Source organism: Polypterus senegalus, chromosome 13 (genome assembly GCF_016835505.1).
Source record: "Polypterus senegalus isolate Bchr_013 chromosome 13, ASM1683550v1, whole genome shotgun sequence".
Classification (NCBI taxonomy): domain Eukaryota; kingdom Metazoa; phylum Chordata; class Cladistia; order Polypteriformes; family Polypteridae; genus Polypterus; species Polypterus senegalus.
Genome location: NC_053166.1, coordinates 68,437,661 through 68,463,028, shown reverse-complemented (window position 1 = coordinate 68,463,028; position 25,368 = coordinate 68,437,661). Strand labels below are relative to the sequence as shown.

Genomic DNA, 25,368 nt, shown 5'->3' with positions numbered 1-25,368 from the left:
TCAGTACCTATTTTCTAGTATTCTTTGTTCTTGTGGAATTATTATTATTCTTGTAATAAATACCATGCTGCTTTTAACTTTCAGGGCTTTGTCTTAATGTCTAGAGTGATTGAAGTAATAAGTTAGATTTCTTTGAGCACCTGGTGACAGCCAGATTTTTGCCATTATTTCTGTGCTGCGAGGTTTATATGGCTGAGAGTGAAGAGCGTTATACTCAACAGAAGGAACAAATATGAGAAAGAAGGTATTCTTGGCTGATGAATGGCCTATAGTCAAGAGTGCTGAGTCTTTGTATGTTTAAATGTATTCTTGTAGACCAAAAGTAATATTTAGGTCTGAGATATCACTAAAACATCGTATTGTTGTTCGTGCCGAAAATAAGTAAGTCTCTTGAAGTGCTGAATGACAGGCTTTTATTCCTATAGCACTTGTGTGGTTTAAAGTGCTAAGGGTTAATCAGCGTGTGTGTGTGTCATTCATGGAGCACTGTTGTGGTTAGGGTCTGTGTGTGTGTGTTCATCTTAAAGTGCAACAGTAGACCAACCCGATAACGAACTTGACGAGAACACTTACCCTTGAGGAAACAGGCAAAAGGGCAAGTGGAGGGAAATACCACAATAATACAATTATCAACTACTGTTTTTACTTCTTTGTAACAATCCAGATGTTGTTTGACTTCTATGATTCTAAATGAACTTCCACATATCTGAAATCTGTGATTTTGAAATGCAAATCAATTAACATTAGCTTGGAATTTAATTATTTTTTACATCATTACATGTGCAAAAAAATATGATCACTATAATAGGACATTTCCAATAAGAAACTGTTGGCTATAGATCTTCCTCCATGTCTTTTATTTTGGCAATTTGGTTGTCAGTCCAAAACACTTCATGAACTATTACTCTTAGTGCCAGTCGCCCATTGGTGTGCTGCAGGCTCTAATCAGAACATTAAAATAACTTACACATGTGTGATCCTCAACATACCTGGTGACACTTCTGGACATGGAAACGCAGTGATGTTGTACAGGCATTCTCAGGAGACGGTTGTCATATGTGGTCAGAAAATGTCCAATTCTAATAATTTTACTATGACAAATATGATTTCTTAATGGCACAATATAAAAGGTAACCAGAATTCACCATGAAATAGTCATCTTGATTAATGTTGCTAACATGAAGTAGAAGACCAGGCTGGAGAAGTTCAAGAGAATGAAGGTGAGAGAAGAGTTTGGGAAAATCCTCCATAAGTTTGTATTTAGTTGCCAATTGCAAGACATTGGGAATCTGAAGGTGAATGTCTTCTTGAAATGACACCACTATGAACTTTGAGATGTCTCTCTTGAAAATGAGAGCTTGTCCTAATATTTCACCCACTAGAGATACGGAAGCCACAAATGAATTCCTAAAGTCAACCTCCACTGAAGATTTCGTGTCAACAAGGTTCTTGAGTGTTTTGGAGCAAATGATGATGACAAAATCACATGACTCAATGTGGCTGCTCATCCAGGAAACATGGCCTTCACGAGCAATGACAAGCTCCTCCCAAAGATCCAAAGTCACCTAGAACAGAAACGGAAATGGAATGGTCAGTATAAACATGCCTGTTTAATGAGATGCTTTTTTACATGGTCATGTTCAGTTCCTGCATTCGTTTCTGGGTTTATCAATGATTTCATTTTGAAACTGTCTATACCTCCATGCAGTGGCTGTTCCGTCACAAGTTAGGAGCTATCCAAGAATAGAGTATCATGGGAGCCAAACTCTCGGCCATAACAGGGAAATTTAGAGTAGTTCATCAACATAAACAAATGCATGAGGCAATCAGAAGCAAATATTCTGAAAAAAATGAGAAATGCAACGATAGGTGACCCCTGAACTTGGGGTTCAAAACACTGCCACACTACTAGGTCAGCATATTTCTAGTTTTTTATTCTTTTGAAGCTGTTGAGGAATTGAAGCCATTTCCATTAGAATCAGATCTACTGTAGGTGCCAACCATTCTAGAACACTCATATATCTTTGGGATGCGAGAGGAATGTATTGTATCAAATTAAAAGGAAAACCCACAAAAACTGGCCTCTACAAGATTTGAACCCTCATCCCTAAGGCACCTGCACTAGTGTGCTTCCATACACTCTCATGCCTACCAATATATTCTAGTAACATTTTACATGTCTTGTTGTTGAAACTGTCATCCTTATTTTGTTTCACTCATTTGAGGACTGATGCTTTAAAATCCTCCCTAACCATTAAAGAAAAATCTGTGTGGGCTTAAAAATGGACATTACCAGTGGGTTTATTCTCCATATAAACAATTTTGTGCTGAGAAACAACGAGATTTCACCACAACTGATCTGGATAGACAGATAGATCTGCATTCATCCTTACCTGGCAGGAACAGTGCTGCTGGAGATAGTGAGCAAAGGCCAGGACCAGATGGGTGTGTGCTGGACCCTCACAGCTGGAGTAGCATAAGAATACATGAGGAGCAAACCTTAATGGCTTTGTCTGACACTGAGGATCACGTAAGCAGCTGCCAAAAGATTCTTCACCTTTATTCAGACCACCTGCAACTAGAACCAGGACACAGGAATGAGTAACTGCCACTTTATAAACAGCAGCTCCTCTTATATTAGCCTTCACATCTTTTTTTTTATTTTGTGACATAGTATAAGTGCCATGGAGGAAGGACAGACATCCTGGTCAGGGTGGAGGACGATTTCTTGCCTGGCCAGGCAGCAGGAATGCCTGACAATCTTCATTCTAACTGGGACAGAAGAGTAAAGGAATGACTGGGTGATCATTGGTACCGGGAGTAGTTCATTCCCTGACATGGCAGGTGGCAATGTTACTCAAGGCTGAATCCATTTAAGACAACCACAGGGTGGCATGGGAATTGGAGTCCGGAAACGTAGCCCTGTCCGGGTTCTTGGGTGTATTTGAAGCACAGTGACATATGCACATTTTTATAAAAAGTAAACGGCATAGAAATGTGCCTACATCAGGTTTTATAATCAGATTTTGGGTTTTTTTTTTGGTTTACACATATTCCTGTTTTATTTGGCATGTGTATGACGATTGATTTTCCCATGTGTTTTGCTTATTGACCAAGTTTGATTCCTTTGTTGGCCTTTCCCAAAATACTATCTTTTTGTTTCCTGTTCATTTTCCTTCTTTTAAGTTTTCATACTTACAGTTTGATGTTTTTCACGTCAAAGCTATTTCTTCACAAACTTGCTATAGTTGCCTTTGTCATGCAAAATGAAGTTTCTAAGTTCAGCATTTTCTCTAAATTTTAAAAACTAGGCGGCTTTGCCCCTGCTTGCTTCGCTAGCCCACCCCCGGGTTTGGTTAACCGGATATACAAGTTTAAGAGATTGCTATATTCATAGGAATTGTTACATGTGCATTATTTTCACTTTTACTTTAAAACAATATTTGGAATTAACTTTTCTTCAAGATTGCATTGAATTTTGATTCCGTGTTTGGACTTACATTTTGACAACGCAATGTATAACTGCCTGTGAGTGAATATCATTTCTTTCTCTCTAACAAATAAAATGACTTTTTCAAATGTTTGTCCATGCTCTTTCTTCTTCACTTAGTCATTGACATGTCATCTAGAACGTATATAAAATGATTGTCCTGATAAAATTTATAAGATCTGAGAGTGCAGGAAGTGCGTCTGACAAAAGCATTCACACGACTGACGTTAGATGACCTTTGGTCTTTGTTTGAAAATAGTTGTAAGTATGGCATGACTTGAAAGAATCTCATGTTAAAAGTCTTCGTCTCACGGGACTTCATACAGCACCCATGTTTTTGGAATCTTTTAATTCTCGCTGCCAACATGAATTAGATGATCTACAAGTCTGCAACTTAAAGTTTAAATCCCAACAATATATTCAATCTCTTTTCGCTGTTCCATTATTTCACCGAGTAATAATTTCCATTTGTTTGCGCTAATGCGATGTTTACTATCCTATTTTTTTGAGACTTTCGAATTTTTGTACTTCCATTATCTCTAACCTGCTCTGCATGTGTACTGTTCCAACATTCTTCGCGGGAAGTATAAGTGTCTCTCCATGAAAATCACATCACGTCTCCTTCCAAGATTTTTTTCCAGATATTTTTTTATAATAGAGAGACTATCTTACCCACATTGGTGTTCTACATTGGAGACAGCAAGGCTTGAGGACAGCCAGAAAACAAAAGCCTTAAAACTTACCGAATACTCCCTGTTTGAGTTTTGATTAAAGAAAACATCTCTTTGATGTTTCCAATGCAGGTTTGTGACAACAAAAGGGATCTGGGAATAATCATTTTATCATATATTTCTTATGCCATTTTTCTCAAGGTAAGGTTCTGTTTGCTTGTGTGAGTCCTCACATAAACATGGAAGTTAATCAAAACTAAACCTACCAAGTGATATGAACAATTTACTGTGCTAGATCTTTTGAGAGTAAACTGAAATGTTCTTGCAGAAGACAACAGAGGCTGTTCTTTTAAAATTGCTGAATCTAATAATATTGGTGTTTTTTTTGTTCAAAAATGGAGATCCACTTCATCAACCACTAATGTTTAGCACCCACCTGGATTATTCGACGGCAGCCATTTTTACGCCAGTACCCTCACCACACATTAGCTGTTAAGTGGTGAAGGGGTGTGAGACAGTTAGCCAATAAGAGACAGGGGATGATTAGGGGGCCAGAATGACTACGCCACAGAGGGAAATTTATCCTGGACATTGGGATACATGCTGCTCTTTATACACCTCATCTGAAGGAGGGCACCACTTTACAGCACAGTGTCCCCCCATCACTGCACTGGGGCATTGGGATCCACATTCAGACCACATGGTAAGTGCCCCCTGCTTGGCTCACCAACACCTACTCCAGCAGCAACCCAAGATTTTCCTAGTTGGTTTCCCATACAAGTACTGGCCAGGCCCAAACATGCAAGACATGGGTCAACGTGCAACAGCGGTCTTGGCCTGACAAATGAACATATTCGGTAAGTTTTGAGGCTTGAATTTTTGGGCTGTGCACAACCCTTGTTCATTTCAGTGTAAAACACCAGTGTGGACAAGGTATTTCTTAAAATTTATAAGAAACTTTGGTCTTCGGAACACAATTTCAAACAGCAACTGCATACAGTATAGCATTTTGATGAAGAGAAAACTTTGACTTGAAAATACTGAACTTATCCTTTAACAGTGAGAAGATGATATGACCAAAATAACATTAAAATAAATAAACCACATTAATTTTAAAGGAAACAAACATGACTTTAATGGATTCCTAACAATTTGCTCCTAGGCATATTTGTGGGTGAACTTTGCATTGTCTCCCTTCAGATGCCTGTGCAACAATCAGGCTTTGTCCATGACTATTGGCTTCTCTCCATTTATTAAACTCTTGATGCTTTTGCCAACATGCTGCCCTGCTGCCTCTGGAAACTTTGTTGAGTATTTAGCTTTGTTAGCGCTGGATGAAGCAAATAAACTGTCAGCTAAACTGAAGATGGTGAACTCCCTGAAGGCTCCTTTTTTCACTTCTTTTAATCCTCCTCCTCATCAGAAAGATGTGACATTTTGTACATATAAGATAAATATATTACATTTTTCATAAATAAAATGACATAAATAATAATTGCAGTGTATAAAATAATGCAAAAAGGCAATACTAAAAGCTGAAAGCTCTTATTCTATAGCTTAGTTATTTGAATTTTGTGGTACTTTAAAATTTCCTTCCTCTGTCTTTAATGTCACATCCTAGTGAGCTGAATGACTTCCGGCCTGTTGTTCTGATGTCACATGTGATGAAGGCCATGGAGCGGCTGCTGCTTCACCACCTGAGGCCACAGGTCCACCACACCCTCGGCCCTCTGCAGTTCGCATACCAGGAAAAGATGGGAGCAGAGGATGCCATCATCTATATGCTACACCGATCCCTCTTCCACTTGGACAGAGGCAGTGGTGTTGTAAGAATTATGTTTCTGGACTTCTCTAGTTGCCTTCAACACCATCCAACCTCTGCTTCTTAGGGACAAGCTGACAGAGATGGAAGGGCATGGACCTGTGGGCATGAATCGTGGACTGTCTTACAGACAGACCTCAATATGTGCATCTCGGGAACTGCAGGTCTGACATTGTGGTCAGCAACACAGGAGCGCCACAGGGGACTGTACTTTCTCCGGTCCTGTTCAATCTAAATACATCAGACTTCCAATACAACTCGGAGTCCTGCCACTTGCAAAAGTTCGCTGATGACACTGCTATTGTGGGCTGCATGAGGAGTGGGCAGGAGGAGGAGTATAGGAACCTAATCAAGGACTTTGTTAAATGGTGCGACTCAAACCACTTACACCTGAACACCAGCAAAACCAAGGAGCTGGTGGAGGATTTTAGGAGGCCTAGGCCCCTCACGGATCCCGTAATTATCAGAGGTGACTGTGTGCAGAGGGTACAGACCTATAAATATCTACCTACAGTATAATACCTATAATAAACATCATACAAAGTTATTGTCTGTTTTATCTTCATTTTTATCACTCTTTAAGTTAATATTGTTTATTATCAGCATGCAGCTGCTGGAGTATGTGAATTTCCCCTTGGGATTAATAAAGTATCTATCTATCTATCTATCTATCTATCTATCTATCTATCTATCTATCTATCTATCTATCTATCTGTCTGTCTGTCTGTCTGTCTGTCTATCTAGCTATCTATCTATCTATCTAATCTGATACCGTTACATATTTATTACCTTTATTACCATGGCTTTGCTTAGTAATCTGTGTCTGCTGCTCGTACCTTGTACTTCATTATTATTGCATTTTGGAGACTTTTTCACTAGAAGGGCTGGCAACAAATAGTTTAAAAGATATAATAAAATACCATAAATTGGACAGAATTATCCTAAAAAATTACTTGTATGAACTTTATGCTTGCTTGCAGCTGTCACTTTGCTTTGTGTCAAGTTGTTGATGCAGCTGACAGAGAGCTGTAATTCCCAATCTCTTCTCTGTTCATCTGATCATTAAGATAATTTTTTAACTCGAATTTGTCACCAATAGGGCTTACTAAAAGATACAGAAAATGTAGGATGGATTAATCCTAGTGTGTCAGTTACTCAGGATCATTTAAGCATATCCTGCTATTTGGAGATCACCACAAACATTAATTAAAGCAGTAAGATTAAGCTTCCTTTCAGCAGTTCATGGTACCTAATGTGAGAGAGGTGCTACAGCAACTTCTCAGACACAAAAGTTACCATGGCTGGCATTGAGGTTAGGGCTACGAGGAAGTGGAGGGTACAGGACACAGCTGTCCAGGGTGAGTTACGAGTACACCTCAGTCCGATGGTGGGATCAGTGACAGGAATTAGTAAGATTAGGTTTGAGGCAATAACATCTATTCCAGAAGGAGGTGTATTCAAGTATGGAGGAACTAAAATACAATATGATGCAGGGGATTCCACAGCAAGGAGCAGAGACTAGGTGGACACAAGAAATGGACTGAGTGGTTTGGGAAGTTGAGCTGTTTCATATCAGGTTTCTGATCCACTCAATCTATTTATCCAGTCCATCCAAAGTCATCTACAGGGGTGGGAGTGACACATACTTTCTTACAAAAAAAAAACTCTAAGGGGCACACAAGTCAAAAGGAGTGACTGAAAAGGAAAAGGCATTCCAGAGGTAAAGAAGTCCTGATGCACAAATCAAAGAATGGTTGAAAACAGAGCAATTCCAATTCCAATAATATGAAAGCACAGAATAAACCCTAGAGAACTCACCACACCACAAGTGCATTCAATGAACCAGGAGGTACTGTGAGTTATCCTCAGCTTTTATAGGGCTGAGGGCAGTTCCTTGTGGTGATGGGCAGATGGATCCACCTCTTGGGGGACCACCCACAGAACACAAGGAACATAACAGAAGATACTTGGACTTATAGAAACTAAATAATAGACAAACTTCACATAAAAAATGAACAAATCATCATAAATGAGAGCTCAGAATGCCAGCCAGGGAGGAACCATGGCTGAAATATGACAAAGAACATCATTGAGGCAGCAGAGAAAATGTGTCAAGATGGCTGTGCATCACGTCAGGGGGATCAGTGGACAACAGGTGCTGCTTGGTCACAAGTCAGGACCTAATCAGCTCCAGCTCCAGGTCACCTGGGCAAGGGGGTATGATTGTGGAAAGACCCAAATCACCCTATGACCCCAGGTATAATCACTGATGATGTTTCCAAGTGCGTCGCAAGATGTGTGAATTAAGTAACTTTGAAAGACTTAGTTTGGCTTGTTTTATTATTCTATTAAAGATCGGCCTAAATAAATGGATAAGTGTCAGTTGCTATGAATCTGTCATCCCAAAAGGTGGATTATCACAAACATTTGTAGTAGCAAAATGCGTTGCATTTGTCATTCTAGTAGAAGGCACATAACAAACATTAACTCTGCTTTTATAAAATGCATATAGAAAATGGCATATAACAGAGACATATGAATTTCATTTGTCATTCCAACAGATGGTGCATCAAAAAACAGAAACACTGCTTTTACAAATCCCATACCAAATGTCATATAAAAGAGACATGGTTCACTACAAACATTAAGGCTGAGCACAGCTAGGATCTAACATTGTTTTTCACATAGAATCGTGGGACACTTAAACTGTTAGTTTAGGCTCAAAAATACCACTTATTAGTTAAGACAACAACCCCCATCTAATATGACAGGGCATATTGTGGACAAAAGACTAAGGGGGACTGATTAGTGACTGCTGGGTGACAACGGCTTCATAACCCAGTATGATGCCAGTTCTGAACAAGAAGGCTGTTGGTATGAATAAGACACTTCTGTGAGCTCCCTCTCACACCGACACCATGCTCCGCTTGTATCCTGGATCATACTGTGTAACTGAAGACTATACTCACCACTAGATAACATCTCACTCAATACAAATACGTCTCTTTTTGGCAGTGAACATACCTTTCTTCTTGGCAGAGCTCACAAATACAATAGTAAACCCCAGGGCAACTCCAGTCACCATGACCAGTAGGGGAGCCACTATAAACACAACTTTAGGGACACTCTCTGGAATAAAATAAAACAAGACACAATTATTTACACTAAATGTGTTTTAAAATTTCATATTAATGTGCCAAGTAATAACTAAAAAAATGCATGATGGCAAAAAATTTAATAGACTGTGGTCCTGGCCCTTGTCATTATTACTCCAATAAAAAGAAAACAATAACAATAATCACTTGAGAAAATCTTGTAAAACATTTCAGTGGCACAGCTAGGTTACTGGCAGAGCCCATTTCTTTTTTTAAAATTTATATAACACAAAAAGCCTTAGCAGTTAAAAAAAATGTAATAAAAATAGGGACGGCCATACCAGAATCTTAAAGCAAATGTAATAGGAGACTTACTCAAATGCATTACAGGTGCTGCTGAACTCAGAGATCAGACTAACAAATTAGATTTATTTTTTATAGTGCCTTTCCATGGTAATTATTATTCTAAAGCACTGTGCAAATATATAAATATAAAAGAAGTGTTAAGATTTTTTATATAATACTAGAATAAGGGAAGGCTAAGTGACTGGAATTCCTGCAAAGGGCCTCTCAAGGAATGTGAGGAGATCCAGCACCAGGAACTAATGCCGCTGTCCGCCTCTGATCAGAACAATGTTAATCAAGATAAGGTGACATCTTGTTAGCCTCCCACAGACTCACATGTGACTCATCTTTGGCCTGGTCAGCCAAAGATATCTTTGCAAGCCTTGGTGGACCAACCTTAATACCCAAAAGATTGAACTTTCATGCAAACAGACATCCAGCTGAAAAGGTTATCATCTTCATTTACGACCAAAGCAGAAGTTGGCAACAGTTTCAAACAGGAGCTATCTATTGTACTTATACATCTATTAGTCAGTGTGTAGCATAATTGTAGTAAATGCTGCATTTGGATTCAAACTTATAAAGCACCAATGACATTACAATAGCGGCTACCTAGAGTGCATCCATTAGTTTAGTGATGGGTAGCAAGAAAGTAACAAATTATTTGTTTGCGTTGCACACAATAAGAGTCTAGCAGACTTAAGCTTCACTCCTGTCCTTCTTTACTTCCCAGTCTCCTAGTGGGCACCTCTCTTAGCCTAAAAGGAAAATCTGGTACTTGGACTTGAAGCGGAAAAAAGCCAACAAGTGAGTGTCGAGTGGGTGACAGATAGTGCAGCCTCACAGGAGAAACATGAGGTGCACAGGACACTGTGTAAGTAGAAGCAATATGATTGTTTCATTTCTAAATCTTGGGTGATGCATGTGATAATGGCCAGAGTGGCTCACCACATGAGATTTCAAAAGACCGAAGTGTGGAGTAACACCCAAAAGTGTGCAAAAACTAAGAGATCCGGACAAAGGAGTGCTGAGTGTGTTCCAGTGGAGTGGTCCAGTGAAGTCTCTATGTGTACCTTTTTGTTTAGTTTAACAGTCTTTCTTTTTCAGTGGTTTCTCCTCTAATTATCCTCTGGATAACAGCAGCTATGGTAGTTGGTGCTTAAACTGCTGTTCTGGTCTCTGAGATGCCTCTGTCACCTTTTTACACAAACAGAATCAGGAAAAAGTGAGACAGTCACCACAGAACAAACATATATAAAGGCTGGGAGGCAACCTCAGTTAATTTAATAGCTGTTATACTCCGAGCCAGAGGGTGGTGCTGTTTGTCTAATGCCTTCTCTCTTCTCCCCTCTGCAGAAAGGATGATTGACAGCTCCTTCATCTCTGACATCACTTCCGCTTTTCACCCTCCTGAACCCGCCCCTTCTGGGTTGCAGACGTCATTAATTGGCTCCAGCACCGTCCTGGGGCAGTCTGAAGAAGGTTCTCAGTTGCACTCAAATGTTTTTCCTCTTTTTTTTTGGCCATATAGGCCTATATGGGGATCACTATGGTGCATCAATTCTATAATGTTTCCTGCGTCTTATTACTATATACTGTTATATATATATATATATATAGGGTGAGTCAAATTATGTTAACACTAATGGTACTGCTATGTATATACTAATATACAATTTTTGCGGACAATTTATGTGCCACATATGGTACATGTATTGAACATGATGGCGAACAGGTTGAGATATTCCTGTAAATCATCTTGAACATATGAAGTATCTTTTGTGAAAAAATTGTTTCCGCCATTCAAATGTTAACATAATTTTGACTTACCTTGTATATATACATATATATATATATATTGTGGCGGATGGCCGGGGTCCATGCCCCTTCGCTATATGTTCAGGAGGAGAGGAGCCACCATGGACTGTGCAATATCTCCCCCTGGATGCTACGACGCTAGTGCCTCAGTTTCCCACAGGGCTCCATGGTAATTGGAGTTCGGTACAGCCCTTTTGGGTCCCGCAGGTACCAATAGGGGTAATGTAGCTGAGACTCCTGAGCTCGTATGGGCAGGGTATTCACCACACCTGGAATTGCAGCCGGAACTCGGCAGTCAACCACCTGGCACACTTCCTGGTGGACTATAAAAGGGGCCAGCAGCCACCACTCAAAAGCCAGTCGGGAGGAGGTGGAGGACGAAGCTTGGAGGAGGAGTGGTGGTGCCAAAGAAGAGTATTTGTGCTTGTGTGTTGGTGTTTGGTCTGTTTGGAAATGTATTGTGCCTGTGGGGGTCATGGGGAAGACTTGTCCCACAGGTGAAGAAAAATAAAAAGTGCCTATATAGCGCCTTGTTACAATATATATATATATATATATGTGCATATTAGTGCAAGCGTTCAAAATTATAGAGTCACTTAGAAATGTCCATGTTTTGGAAAACAAAATGTATTTGTTTCTAATTGTATCACCATTTTTGATGGGGTTTTCAGAGGAGTGACCACATCTCCTTAGTGTGCATTCAGCCCCCCTCTACAATGTGAGAGGCAGAGATGTGAAGTGGCTGGCATTTAGTGCACCCCATGGGGGGGTGAAGGGGGTGTGCGAGCAAAGCGAGCTGTGTAAGCACATGCTGTAAAAAGTCTGGGGTCCTAAAAAATATTGAAATCGTCAAAAAAAAATTAAAATGTAGAGAGAGGTCAGGTAATTGGAAAGAACTACTTTGGGCATCTCTCTCCTAGGAGGTTTCGTGTTGCCAACGTGCTTGCATTGCTTGTGCATTAGCAGCTAAGCGACTGTCTTTCTTCTGAGGTTTCCTTCTGCCGACATGCTGGCCTTGCTTGTGTATCCTCGGAGGTGGAGCCCTTACCCCGACACCACCTCTCACTTCCAGGCCGGACAGACACACACACTTCCATGTGTAGACATTTATATATAAGATACTCAGTTTTCACTTTTGGATTTTGTTTCATACTAACTGTATAGAGTTTTCAGCCAAACATTCATGCTGTGAACCTAATATTCCACCTTATCCCAGATGAGCTGTATTAGATGAGAGATCCAGGGATTGTGCATGTGACTGAAGTAAACTGGAACCAGTTTGAGATGATATGCGCTTTGTGCCTTCAAATCCTCCACATGATTAGATCTCTCCGCAGGCACACTTTCTGATCTTTTTTATTTTTAGATCCTTTAAGATGGTGCTTGATCTGAGAAATGTTATGTAAGCAAGAGTAAGAATTTGTAGCATATATTTCCTGCTTACCTGTCTCTGGAAAGACATAGTAGACCTCTTTACTAGGTGAATCAGTTAAGTCAGAAGACACCTGTGGGTGAAACAGTCCAAGTTTATTTTCAAATCTCATGTCAATTGATGGTATATGTGCATGATAGACCGAGGATCCCACATATCCCAGTTTTCATCAGCTTTTCGAGTGTCCTGGTAACTCATTAGATGATCTCCAAAGATTTCGCGTTTCATTCCTAGGTGTCCCCAATATTTGTCTTCAATGGTAAATGAGCACTGCTGAGCATCATTTCTTAGATATGTAGTACCTTCAACATACACATTCTGACAAATACTGTGTCTCATTGTAAATTCTGCTTTGTTGCAGAAATATATTGCTCTTTGGAATCTGTGTAATCTGTTTGAAAAAAATGCCAAAGCATAGGCCAAGATTTAAGCCCAGGCTTAGATCTCCACGGTAAAAAAGGCTTTCCATTGATTTTAAAGTTTGGCCACAAAAACACTCATTTCTATTTAGAAATATCTAAGTATTAATTAAGAGAGACATGTAAAAACTCTTACTCTTTGCAAACAATCATGAAGACTTATTAAATACATTAAGTATATACACAAAATTTAAAAACTAGGCAACTCAGGTGTTTCAAAAGAGGCAACCCAAAACAAACAAAGCCAGATCCAGAAACTAGAAATCAGTAATCAAATAACAGTGTAAGAAAAGGACAAAATCCAAAAAACCGACACAAAACAAGTTCTCACAATAGCTCTCCAAAGACGCAGTGCTAGTCTGGAGGACCTGAGCTCCTGCCTGGGCTTTTATAGGCAGAGGGCGGTCCTCCAACTGTACATTGTGGTGGCCCCACCCCCTGAAACTTAACTTTAAGTTGACAGATGCACATAATTAATCACATAAACAACTAATATCCATCCATCCATCCATCCATTTTCTAACCCGCTGAATCCGAATACAGGGTCACGGGGGTCTGCTGGAGCCAATCCCAGCCAACACAGGGCACAAGGCAGGAACCAATCCTGGGCAGGGTGCCAACCCACCGCAGGACACACACAAACACACCCACACACCAAGCACACACTAGGGCCAATTTAGAATCGCCAATCCACCTAACCTGCATGTCTTTGGATTGTGGGAGGAAACCGAGCACCCGGAGGAAACCCACGCAGACACGGGGAGAACATGCAAACTCCACACAGGGAGGACCCGGGAAGCGAACCTGGGTCTCCTAACTGCGAGGCAGCAGCGCTACCACTGCGCCACCGTGCCGCCCACAACTAATATATAAAACAAATATTCAAAATACAATATATGAAAAGAATAACAAAACATAACGATAATAGATTAAAAAATAATTTACATGAGACAGGGATAAAACCCTGACTAAACCATAACACTTGCAATGTCCTCTGTAAACTCCAGCCCACCAAAAAGACATGAAGAGATTTAATCCATCAGACAACATCTCAATTTCACTTCAAGCATGGGTCTTTGTGAGGCTGAGAAATTTAATTTTATTAAATTTCATTAGGATAACAAACATCTCATTGAATATGATTCAAAATACTGCATTTACACCTGTTAAAACAGACACCTTACAGATATTACAAGTTCAAGATATTTTATTTAATGTGCAAAAAACTTATTACAATTGGGCTTCAGGTTACAAACGGGTTTGTTCCAGGCAGACATTCAAACTCCGATTTTGTATTTAAATTGGAACTTGCACTGAAAATATGTATTGACACAAAAATGCATAACGGTTTATAACTTATTGAACAGAAAAAAAATCAAATGTATTATAAAGTGACAGTAAAGCAATATTACTTCACTTTAAATAACAAAGCACATAAACTGAAATAAACCACAACAAATGTACAATATGACAACGTTACTCTTAAACATCCTACAGCATTTAATAATAACACAGAACTCATAGAGCTGGTAGAGGTATAGTAATGGAGACAAAACCAACTACTAACTGGCAACTGATCCCTCAGCAGAGACATACTGTCTTTGTAAAAGAATCGCTCAGTGTGTCAGCTCCCTATCCCAGTAGCTGTGTAGCTGCACATTTAGTACTCACAAAAGCACAAAGTGAGTGAAAAGGGTGATAAAGTTCTCACTGTGCAGTCTGTTCCTCATCATTAGTGATCTTTCCTCCATATTATCTATGTCAAAACTAATTTCGTTGGTTTGTAAGTAAAAAAATGTAAGTTGCTAGAAGAATTGTAATTGCAATACAGTTAAAATGAAAAACATTTGGAGTTTTATTTGCTTGTTCATGTCTGTGGAATTGTAGGTTTTTTATGTATCACACATATAAAATATCGTCAAATGACCCTGCTGCCAAAACATGGCAAATACTGATGGCACAGAGATTAGCCTTGTCCTATTACATTTTAACAATGACTACAAGATTTTAATTCGTGTATATACATCAATAAATCATTTTTCAAGCAATTAGATTCAACAATAACCTTATTTATTTGGAACTCAAAATATCCATGTATCCAAACAGCAACCCTACAAAGACAAAAGGCAGAAGGTGGCATGGCTCTACCTCACTTCCAATTTTATTACTGGGCAGCAAACATTCAACAAATAGATGAACATATACAGGCCTGGTCCACAATAGAAATAAAATCCTGCAGTACTTCTTTATATTTCCTGCTTTGTGCTCCAATAAATGCAAGTTATTGGCAATATACTAATAACCCAATTGTGCTTCACTCACTCAGAATATGGAACCAATGTAGAAAGCATTTTAAGACGGAGAATCTTTTATCTGTGGCACCTCTGCAAGAGAACCACCTCTTTCAACCTTCGCAAAAATATGCAGTTTTACCTCTTAGAGATCTTTATATAGACAACATCTTTGCAGCCTATGAAGAATTACATTCCAAATTTAACATTCCAGCTACACATTTCTTTCACTATCTTCAAATTAGGAACTTACTGCCCGATTTTCCTCATCTTGCACCCTCATCCATGCTGGAAAAAATAATGCTCAACTTCAAGGACTTAGACACCATCTCTGCAATATATAAAATTATTTTACAGTCCCTCCCTTTCAAACATCCAAGAGGACACTGGGAAAAAGATCTCTTAATCAATATATCAGAAAAGGAGTGGAAAATAGCAATGCAGAGGATTCACTCAAGCTCCATATGTGCAAAGCATACAATTATTCAACTCAAAATTATATATCGAGCACATCTGTCTCGCCTAAAACTCTCAAAATGTTTCCTGGGCAGGATGCCCATGTTCTGGGCCTGCATAATATCATTCTGGAGCCTTGGTTTCACAATCCCTCCTAACCCCTTAACAGCTGTGTTTGGTGTTCTTCCAGATGGGTTTAAAGTGGAGAAAGACAAACAAACTGTGATTGCATTCACTACACTTTTGGCACGCAGTCTGATTTTGCTAAATTGGAAGAATCCTAAATCACCTCTTTTAAGTCAATGGGAAACCGATGTTTTATACTATTTGAAATTGGAAAAAATCAAATACTCAGTTAAGAGGATCTGTACAGATTTTTTTCAAAACATGGCAGGATCTAATCAGTAGTATTTTAGAATAAGCTCTTAAAGCACAGAGGAAGCAAATATTTCTGCATTTCTTTTTCTTCTCCATTCTTTTCTATTGGCTTATCAAACTCATCAATTTAAGCCTTAAGTTTTACTCCGTTGGCCTTGCTCTCTCTCTCGGGGTGGAGGTCGACCTGTTCTTAATCCTACTTTTTATAAACATTGATTGATTTGTATGGAATGATTGCAATAAAATTAATACAATTTCAAAAAAAAAAAAAAGATTTTTATTCATGTGTTAGCCAGTAGATTAGGAGATTACAAATATATTGTGTGTGACACCCGAACTCCACAAAAGGAAGATCAGTTGATGTTAATAGTATATTAGATGTGGTACAGAACAGTAAATGAGGAACATAGGTTCATTTTGTTGTTTCATTTTTGTTTAAAATAATATCTTGAAATTTTCTGAATATAATTGAACTTATGCATAGAGATATCAGCACCTGAATTTCGAGCATCTGATTCATCCAGTTTCCTCCAAAAGAAATGCAGGTTAGGTGAACTGGTGTTGCTGGGTGTGTGTGTTCGCCATGCAATGGACTAGTGTTCTGTCCAGGGGCCTCATGTATAAAGGTACAAACAGAAATGTTGCGTAAGAATGTTTGTACGTTCAAATCGCGATGTATAAAATCTATACTTGGCGTAAAGCCGCGCACTTTTCCATGGTACCTCATACCCTGTTGTATGCAAGTTCTCTGCTTGATTTTGCAGACTGGCGGCACCCAGCAGCAAAGCAGTGCTACTGTTCCTGTGTGGTTACCCTTTATTTCTTAGAACCACATTTCTGACACGGCTTTATAAAATACATTGAAACTAACGCATATTGTTTATTAGTGTAATGCATCTGATTGTAATTAACCTGTAACAATATAATCGTCCAGGGAATAGCCATAGTATTCCAAATACCATAACTGCTTTAGCGTTGTTACTCTCACTGCACCTTCTTCTTCTTTCAGCTCCTCCCGTTAGGAGTTGCCACAGTGGATCATCTTTTTCCATATTACTCTCACTGCACCACTCGGAGTATTTATATCACTGTATCTGAGTGTGAATCACAGCAGCAGCTGATTGGAAAGAGAATTATCGGTATACAGCATCAAGCACACGCTGCCTCAGCCACGGCAAAATGCTTCAGAGTCTTTCCTGTACGGACCTTGCGGTTCAGAAACAGTTTCATCCCAAGAACTTTAAACAGTCAATCAGTCCATCAATTGCTCCTTGTAGAACTGTTTGTACTTATAAGTACAATTACCTCACTGTAAACTTGCACTACAGTTATAATATTGCACAACCTGTGCCACTTTATAAAGCGCGTATTTACATATGATGATGATAGCATTTTTAAGATGAAATGCAGCAAAATATGTTGATTATATTATACAGATAAAACTAACTTCATTTAAATAATCTGTATTGTTAATAATTAAACATGTGAGGACACAGTGCCGCAGCACTAGCAAGTTCACGGATTGATCCTAATTGATTGCTGTATGCTGGAAGGATAGATGGATAGAATAATTAAACACGTACTATGAAGATATTTCAATGTTCCTTAAAAGTTTTGAAGAATCGTCGTTGTAAGCTTACAGACGGCTTAACGTCTATTACAGAGCTGTTTGTGTGGCGATTGGGTATCTGGAGAAAGAAAAGTAAGGACAGCAATTGGGGGTTAATACGTTTGAAAGAGACAGTACCGCCACTGTGTTCCCATGTTTATAACATGCTTTCATTCCTATCATCATGAAAAAGATATCGCGTATACATCTCAATATTTTAATTTTTCAGACAGCTGTAATATAACGAATGTAAAGGATTCTGTGTCCTGTTGGAGGAAGAGAAAGCCGGTTTAAGAACCACGTAGTGAATTACACACATTGAGCACAAAGAACATCAAATACAAAACAAAGCATTTAACGTGTTGCTTTAGTTACGATGGGATTTGAGAAACTAGTAAATTAATTTTAAGATGAAGTTTATGATGATCTACTTTAATGACGAAATAAACTGCGTGATTAAAGTGGAAATTTCAAAATTAAAGTTGACATTTCCTGCTTTTTTCCCCACTGTGTGCCTATTTTTTTTCTCTGTTCCCTAATATGCTTTCATACGACACTCAGACGTTGGGCTACGACTCGCCTTTTCATGGCGACTTGGATATCTGACAACTTCTTTTTTATTTCGGGTACTGTGCGACTTTGTGGACTTGAGCTTTGGAGTTTCTCCGACACTCTGTCACTTGATCAACTTCTTTTTGTTGATTATACCACTGTTTAAACCAACAAATTGTACGTTTTTCCTTGCCTCCACTTGTACTTGCTGAAATTCTTATATTTTTCCCCGTGCTTTTTCCATTGTCTTTTCACAGAAGGCTGAGCTTTAGGGCTATTTATATTGTTTAAGCTATTGTAGTTGTAACTCAAAACACAGTTCTCAACAAAATGTTGCCAGATGTCCAATATTAGCAAATCTGTCATTTTTCATGGGTGTCATTGTTGTCAAAGCGCAAATGATGCATGGTAGTCTAATAGCAGTTACGGGACATTGTATCTTGTGAAAAGAATGGAGATAAATGCCATCAACTCAGAGAGTTCGTTGCACCATGTGAATGTCACTGATAGAATAAAACTGAATAATAAAAAAAACAAGTGCTAACTTTAACAAGTAGCCACAATTTACACCGGGTGTTACAGACTCAAATCAAATGTATGTTTTTATTAAATTATAGTAATAATAATAGCAGCTCACTACTCAAAACACAGATCGGCCAGCCTCGAACCTGCAACCTTTGGGTTATAAGGCAGCAGGTCTTACCTCTACACCATCCAAGTATTCATAGCAATGTCCTATCATTTGACATTTGAGCTTGGGTTTTTAATTCATTGACAGCAACATGTAAATTAAATGATTTTTTTTCTATGGTTAAATTCTTGAATAAAAGCGTACATGTTTGTTTAATATTTGGACTAAAGTCTTCACACATTATATACACTTCTCGTCATTATTAGTATAACATGGAAAAAGTTTCTGCTTTAGGTATGTGTTCAGCATTTCTTGCATTTCTCATGTTTCCTTTCATCTTACACTTACCCAGATCTTTGTAGACATGGAACACACATAAAATGTATGTATTCCAAATAACAATATACTGTATTATTTACCTTGTACAACTCCAGGCACCTCTCAACCAGGTAAGGAGCCTTGGCATGAGTGGGGAGAACGTTTTGCCCGAGTTGAGATCCGTCAAGGCGGGGATGGGATAGCAGGCTGCTTGCTGCTTGTGTTGATCAACACATTTACAAAACAAAAGATGCTGATGGAGACGTGCGAAGGGATTTAAGGTGGGCCAGGATTACAAGTTTTTTCATAGGCTTCAGGGATTCTAGTGTTACGACAGACAGGTTTTTAAGTAATCAACAGAAGCGAGGGATACCTGTGCAAATTTTTTGCTTTAACTTGCAAGGCTTAATTGATTTTGATTGCTACAGAACATCTGTAGGGTGTAACCTGTTAGGGCTCATTTGTACTTCACGCTCCGAACGCGTATGCACCCGCATCATGGCCGCCACACGTTCCCAACATTCATTTGGTGTGTCCTCTGAGCAGGTCCTCAGTACCAGCAAAAAGTTGGGGGCGCAGTGTGATAAAAGTCGGTATGTGACGTCAGAGTCTCTGGCTATTATCTATATGTGACAGAAAGCCTCTATGCGGATCCTACGGGATCGATGTGCACGCTTCGATGTTTGATGAATGGTTCGATGTGGAGAAGCAAAATGCCGACATACAAATGCATTCGTGGTGCTTTTATATTCAAGCGTCGCATATTCCCAATCGCAATGACACGATACATTTTAAACGTCTCATATACCATCTTTTGTGACGTCTTTTTTTTTTTGCAGCTTCACAACAGCAACATAATGTACAGTGCTGTATTTGAGCCATAGAGAAAAAAAATTAAGGACATGGTGAAAACATGTATTTTGTGATTAAAGTGGAAATTTCGGCTTTAATCTCGAAATGCCCATTTTACCCTCGTAGTTTACTTTATCATTAAAGCAGACCGTCTAAACGTCATCACAGTTTTTAATCGCTACAAGCTTCTTAGACCTGACAGCAGCGGCAAGCAGCAATAGATCACCACACAGAACACATTAAATGTATGGTATTCAAACTCTCTGCAAATTTAAAATCTTTAGATTTATACCTGATATCACTTTCATGATGATTAAAGTATGTATGTTACATTTTACAGATAAATCGTTAATTTCATTTTAAATAATGAATACTGTTAATAATTACACACATGGGGGTGACGCGATGTCGGAGCGTTAGCACTGCTGTCGCAGGGGGTCATGTCTCTGGTATTCCCTGCTTGGAGTGTACATGTTTTTCTGCTGGGTTTCCACAGTGTGCTCCAGTTTTCTTCAAAAGATATGCAGATTTGAGGATTTGGTGCCACTAAAATGACGCCAGTGTATGTGTGTGCTTGCATTCACCTTACGATGAGCTGAGGCCCCATCCAGGGATTGTTTCTGCCTCGTGCCCAATGCTTGCTGGAATGGACAAATCCCTGGATTGATGGATTTAATCATTAAACATCCTTTTCAGGGCTATTGCGGTATGGTGTCATCGGAATTTAATGGGTGTTCCAGGCAATTCACGACACAGGGAAGCCGAACCTGTTCTCATCGTGATGATATCTCGCACTGTCACCTGCTGGATTCCTCCAGATTTATGTAAAGTATGCGCAAAAGTATAAACAGTACAACGCTTGCATAGCAGGAGCATCCGCTGCAGCATGTGTTGCGTCGCGTGAAGTATAAACCAAGCCTTAGCTATTCCTTGAAGAAGGCCCATTTGTAATATTCTGAAATTACCTTTTTCAGTTTATGCTAACCTAAACTTTATATTTAAAATTCTTACAGTTTACCTTTTCACAATTAGATTTTGATGAAAATTCAGGTATTCTAAAACATAATAATAATAATACTTTTTTTAAATTGCACTTTTCCTATGCTCAGAGAGCTTAATTTCAAATGGTCAAACAGATTCACATGTGTATTTTCAGCCCTGCTCATCCCCATTTTTATAAATATTAAATGATTACCTGTGATGATGGCAATAACAAACAATGTGAATTAAAAAATGCTCATTGTGCAGTCATTGCCTTTGCAAAACAAAGCACAAAGCTGTACCAAAGTTGGCAGTGCAAAACTTTTTTTCTTGCAATTATTGAATGACTAGCAAAATACCCGCGCTTCGCAGCGGAGAAGTAGTGTGTTAAAGAAGTAATGAAAAAGAAAAGGAAACATTTTGAAAATAACGTAACATGATTGTCAATGTAATTGTTTTGTCACTGTTGTGAGTGATGAGTGTTGCTGTCATATATATATATATATATATATATATATATATATATATACTCATATATATATATAAAAATATATATACTCAACAAAACATCCTCTGACTTTCAACTGCTTTTACTTTCAGTAAACTTAATGTGTAAATATTTTTATGAACACTAAAAGAGTCAACACCATAAGACATAAACTAAAAATGTTTCACAATGTGTCCCTGAATGAAGGGAGACTCAAAATCAAAAGTACCAGTCAGTATCTGGTGTGGCCACCAGCTGCCTGAAGTACTGCAGTGCATCTCCTCCTCATGTACTGGACCAGATTTGTCAGTTCTTGCTGTGAGATGTTACCCCACTCTTCCACCAAGGCACCTGCAAGTTTCTGGACATTTCTGGGGGAATGGCCTAGCCCTCACCCTGCGATCCAACAGGTCCCAGGCGTGCTCATTCCTTGACGATAAACACGAATCCGTCCATCACCCTGGTGAGACAAAACCGTGACTCATCAGTGAAGAGCACTTTTTGCCACTCCTGTCTGGTCCAGTGAAGGTGGGTTTGTGCCCATAGGCGGCGTTGTTGCTGGTGATGTCTGGTAAGGACCTGCCTTACAACAGGCCTACAAGCCCTCAGTCCAGCCTCTCTCAGCCTATTGCGGACAGTCTGAGCACTGATGGAGGGATTGTGTGTTCCTGGTGTGACTCGGGCAGTTGCTGTGGCCATCCTGTACCTGTCATGCAGGTGTGATATTGGATGTACCGATCCTGTGCAGGTGTTGTCACACGTGGTCTTCCACTGCGAGGATGATCAGCTGTCCTTCCTGTCTCCCTGTAGTGCTGTCTTAGGCATCTCACAGTGCGGACATGGCAATTTATTGCCCTAGCCACATCAGCAGTCCTCATGCCTCCCTGCAGCATGCCTAATGCACGTTCACGCAGATGAGCAGGGACCCTGGGCATCTTTCTTTGGGTGTTTTTCACAGTCGGTAGACAAGTCTCTTTAGTGTCCTGCGTTTTTAGAACTGTGACCTTAAATGCCTACTTTCTGTAAGCTGTTAAGGTCTTAACGACCATTCCACAGGTGCATGTTAATTAATTGATTATGGTTAATTGAACATGCATGGAAAACATTGTTTAAACCTTTACAATGAAGATCTGTAAAGTTATTTGGATTTTTAAAACATTATTGTTGAAATACACAGTCCTGAAAAAGGGACGTTTCTTTTTTTGCAGAGTATATATACACACACACACATATAAACATATTATTATACATATCCATACATATACAGTATACACATACATCCACATATATATATACATATCTACATATACACACATACATATACACACACACACACACACACATATATATATATATATACATATATACAGTCTTTGGGGTGCGAGCAACTGTTGCTGGGGGTGCCAGAATCCATGAAGGAAGAAAAATGAAAAACATTATTTGTACAAAATCTTAATTTATTTATCCATTCCTAAATAATTAAATGTGCAGGCTATTTCGTATCAGTGCAATACGCTGTTTGTTAAAACGGATGACTCCCGCTCTTACGTGCAAGTCTGCCTGGATATTATGAACTATTGTATCTGTTCAAGTTCTATTTAAATTTTAAATAGAAGGAATTTTTATTTAGTCAACAGAATATTATTCCAAAATAAATCAACTCAAACCTTAAATAACTTATAATATTTTGCTCTCCATAAAAATACATCCTGTCTAAATTATACAAATTCAAATATGAACATGCTGCATAACAAAACCTGGAAATATAAATAAAATTTGTTCTTTTCAGCAATAACAAATCAAATCATTCAGTTGTCTTTGCTCTTATGTCATTTTATCAGAGCTGGACGCCTGGCATCTTTTTTTGGCAACAGGTTCGTTTCTGTTTGGTGTGAGGTTCTGTGTTGTGGAGATTCTCAGGATGGACTGCAGGTGCTCATCAGTGAGGCGACTCCTGTGTGCTGTTTTGTTAGTCTTCATGACTGAGAAGAGCTTCTCACACAGATATGTGCTACCAAACATGCTCAAGGTTCGAGCCGCATGTAGACGGAGCTGGAGCATTTTGCGGGAATGGAGTGAATAAACTGTGCGGGCCGTGCAGTATCGTACTTTGCCTTCAGTGTGCCATTACACTGCAGCTCAATCACCTCCATCTGAATCTGCACAGGTGCAGTTTCCACATCGACGGCAAATGGGTTGCGAAACAACTCAAAATTCTTTTTGTTCTTCAAAGTCACCAAAGCGTGTGAACTCAGTGCGCAGTGCGCTCAGTTTATCAGCAAAGTGCGTATTTGGGAACACCATTGTGCCAATTTGGTTCAAGATTACTTGGCAAAAGGGAAAGTGGGGCAAGTTGCACTGGTGCATTTGTGTCTCCCATAAAAGTAGCTTCACTTGAAATCACTTTGTGATTTTGCGGGTAAAACGCCTGCTGAAGTGTCAGATTCTTCTTTAACTCTTCTGCTTTCTGTATCTTGTGCATTGCATTCAGGTCTTTCAGGTTATCTTGATGTTTTGTCTCATAGTGCCGTCTTAGATTAAATTCTGTAATTACAGCCACATTAGCTCCACAAATGAGACACACGGGTTTACCGGCAATGTCAGTAAACATATACTCAGCCTCCCATCGGTTTTTAAAGGTTCTATTTTCAGAATCACCTTTTCTCTTGGCATCGTGTGGGCTAGCTTCGCAATAACTTGCAGCATCATAAGCTAGACTTGATTAACGCGTAAGTGTTAGGCAAGGCAGCTGAAGCGCTGCATTATGGGATCTGTAGTTTATTGTGTTACCAGCGCTTCATATCCCGGGCCATTAATAACAATAATACAGTATATAAAATGATCTGCGGGCTGATATAATTACATGCGGGCGGATGTGGCCGGGGCCTTGAGTTTGACACATATGGACTAAATAGAACTTGAAAAGAAATATTTTTCAAATGTGATCGCGCAATTCAGATCGAGTTGGCGCACTACAGTACATCGAGCCGCGTGCTATTGTGGTTTTGCCTGTGTGCCTCAATAAGTTACCCTCCCCTTGCTCTTACTTTTTTACCGTTCATCTAATGAGTACACTGAGTATGGCTTTACCAAAACAATCATTGATCGCGAATAAAGTATCCATTATTCATAAAGCTTCAATTGGTGATCTGTCTTTCTCGTTAACCGCATATTTTTCATCGTCTCAAACCAAGGGGATCGAGGCTAAAATGAATCGAGAAGCGCGTACATACTCAGTGCATCCCCTCTCGGGAATCGAACCTCGGAAGTCTGCGCCACGGCGTGCGGTGTATCTATTTGAGCGTAGCAGTGTAATTCGGATTTTGTTCAGCACTCTTTGGAACTGTTGCTTTTTGTCTGCGCACTGCGTCAGTTCACGTGAGCCACTGAATATGGTTTTATACGTCACTCACTCGCTTCTAATTGTTTCGCTGCCTTCTTAATTATATAATGTATGTTTTCTTCAGCGCTTTTTGGAGCTCTTCCTGGTTTTCTACGTAATGCGTGATTACGTGAGAGGCGTGATGATGTCACGAAACTCCGCCCCCCACGGCTTTCAAGCTCAACTCCATTACAGTAAATGGAGAAAAATAGCTTCTAGTTATGACCATTATGCGTAGAATTTCTAAATGAAACCTGCCCAACTTTTGTAAGGAAGCTGTAAGGAATGAGCCTGCCAAATTTCAGCCTTCTACCTACACGGGAAGTTGGAGAATTAGTG

At 39.3% G+C, this 25,368-nt stretch overlaps 1 protein-coding gene across 1 annotated transcript in view; it reads right to left on the bottom strand.

Moving 5' to 3' along the window:
* Positions 1-562: 562 nt before the first annotated feature.
* LOC120543309 (interleukin-17 receptor D-like) overlaps positions 563-25,368 on the bottom strand; it is a 39,513-nt gene continuing 14,707 nt past the window's right edge. Inside the window, exons 8-11 of the mRNA XM_039776344.1 lie at positions 12,686-12,746; positions 9,008-9,112; positions 2,394-2,578; positions 563-1,565 (exon numbers count right to left, since the gene is read on the bottom strand). Coding sequence (XP_039632278.1) covers positions 1,092-1,565; positions 2,394-2,578; positions 9,008-9,112; positions 12,686-12,746 — 825 coding nt within the window. The 3' untranslated portion in view covers positions 563-1,091. The remainder of the gene's footprint in view (positions 1,566-2,393; positions 2,579-9,007; positions 9,113-12,685; positions 12,747-25,368) is intronic.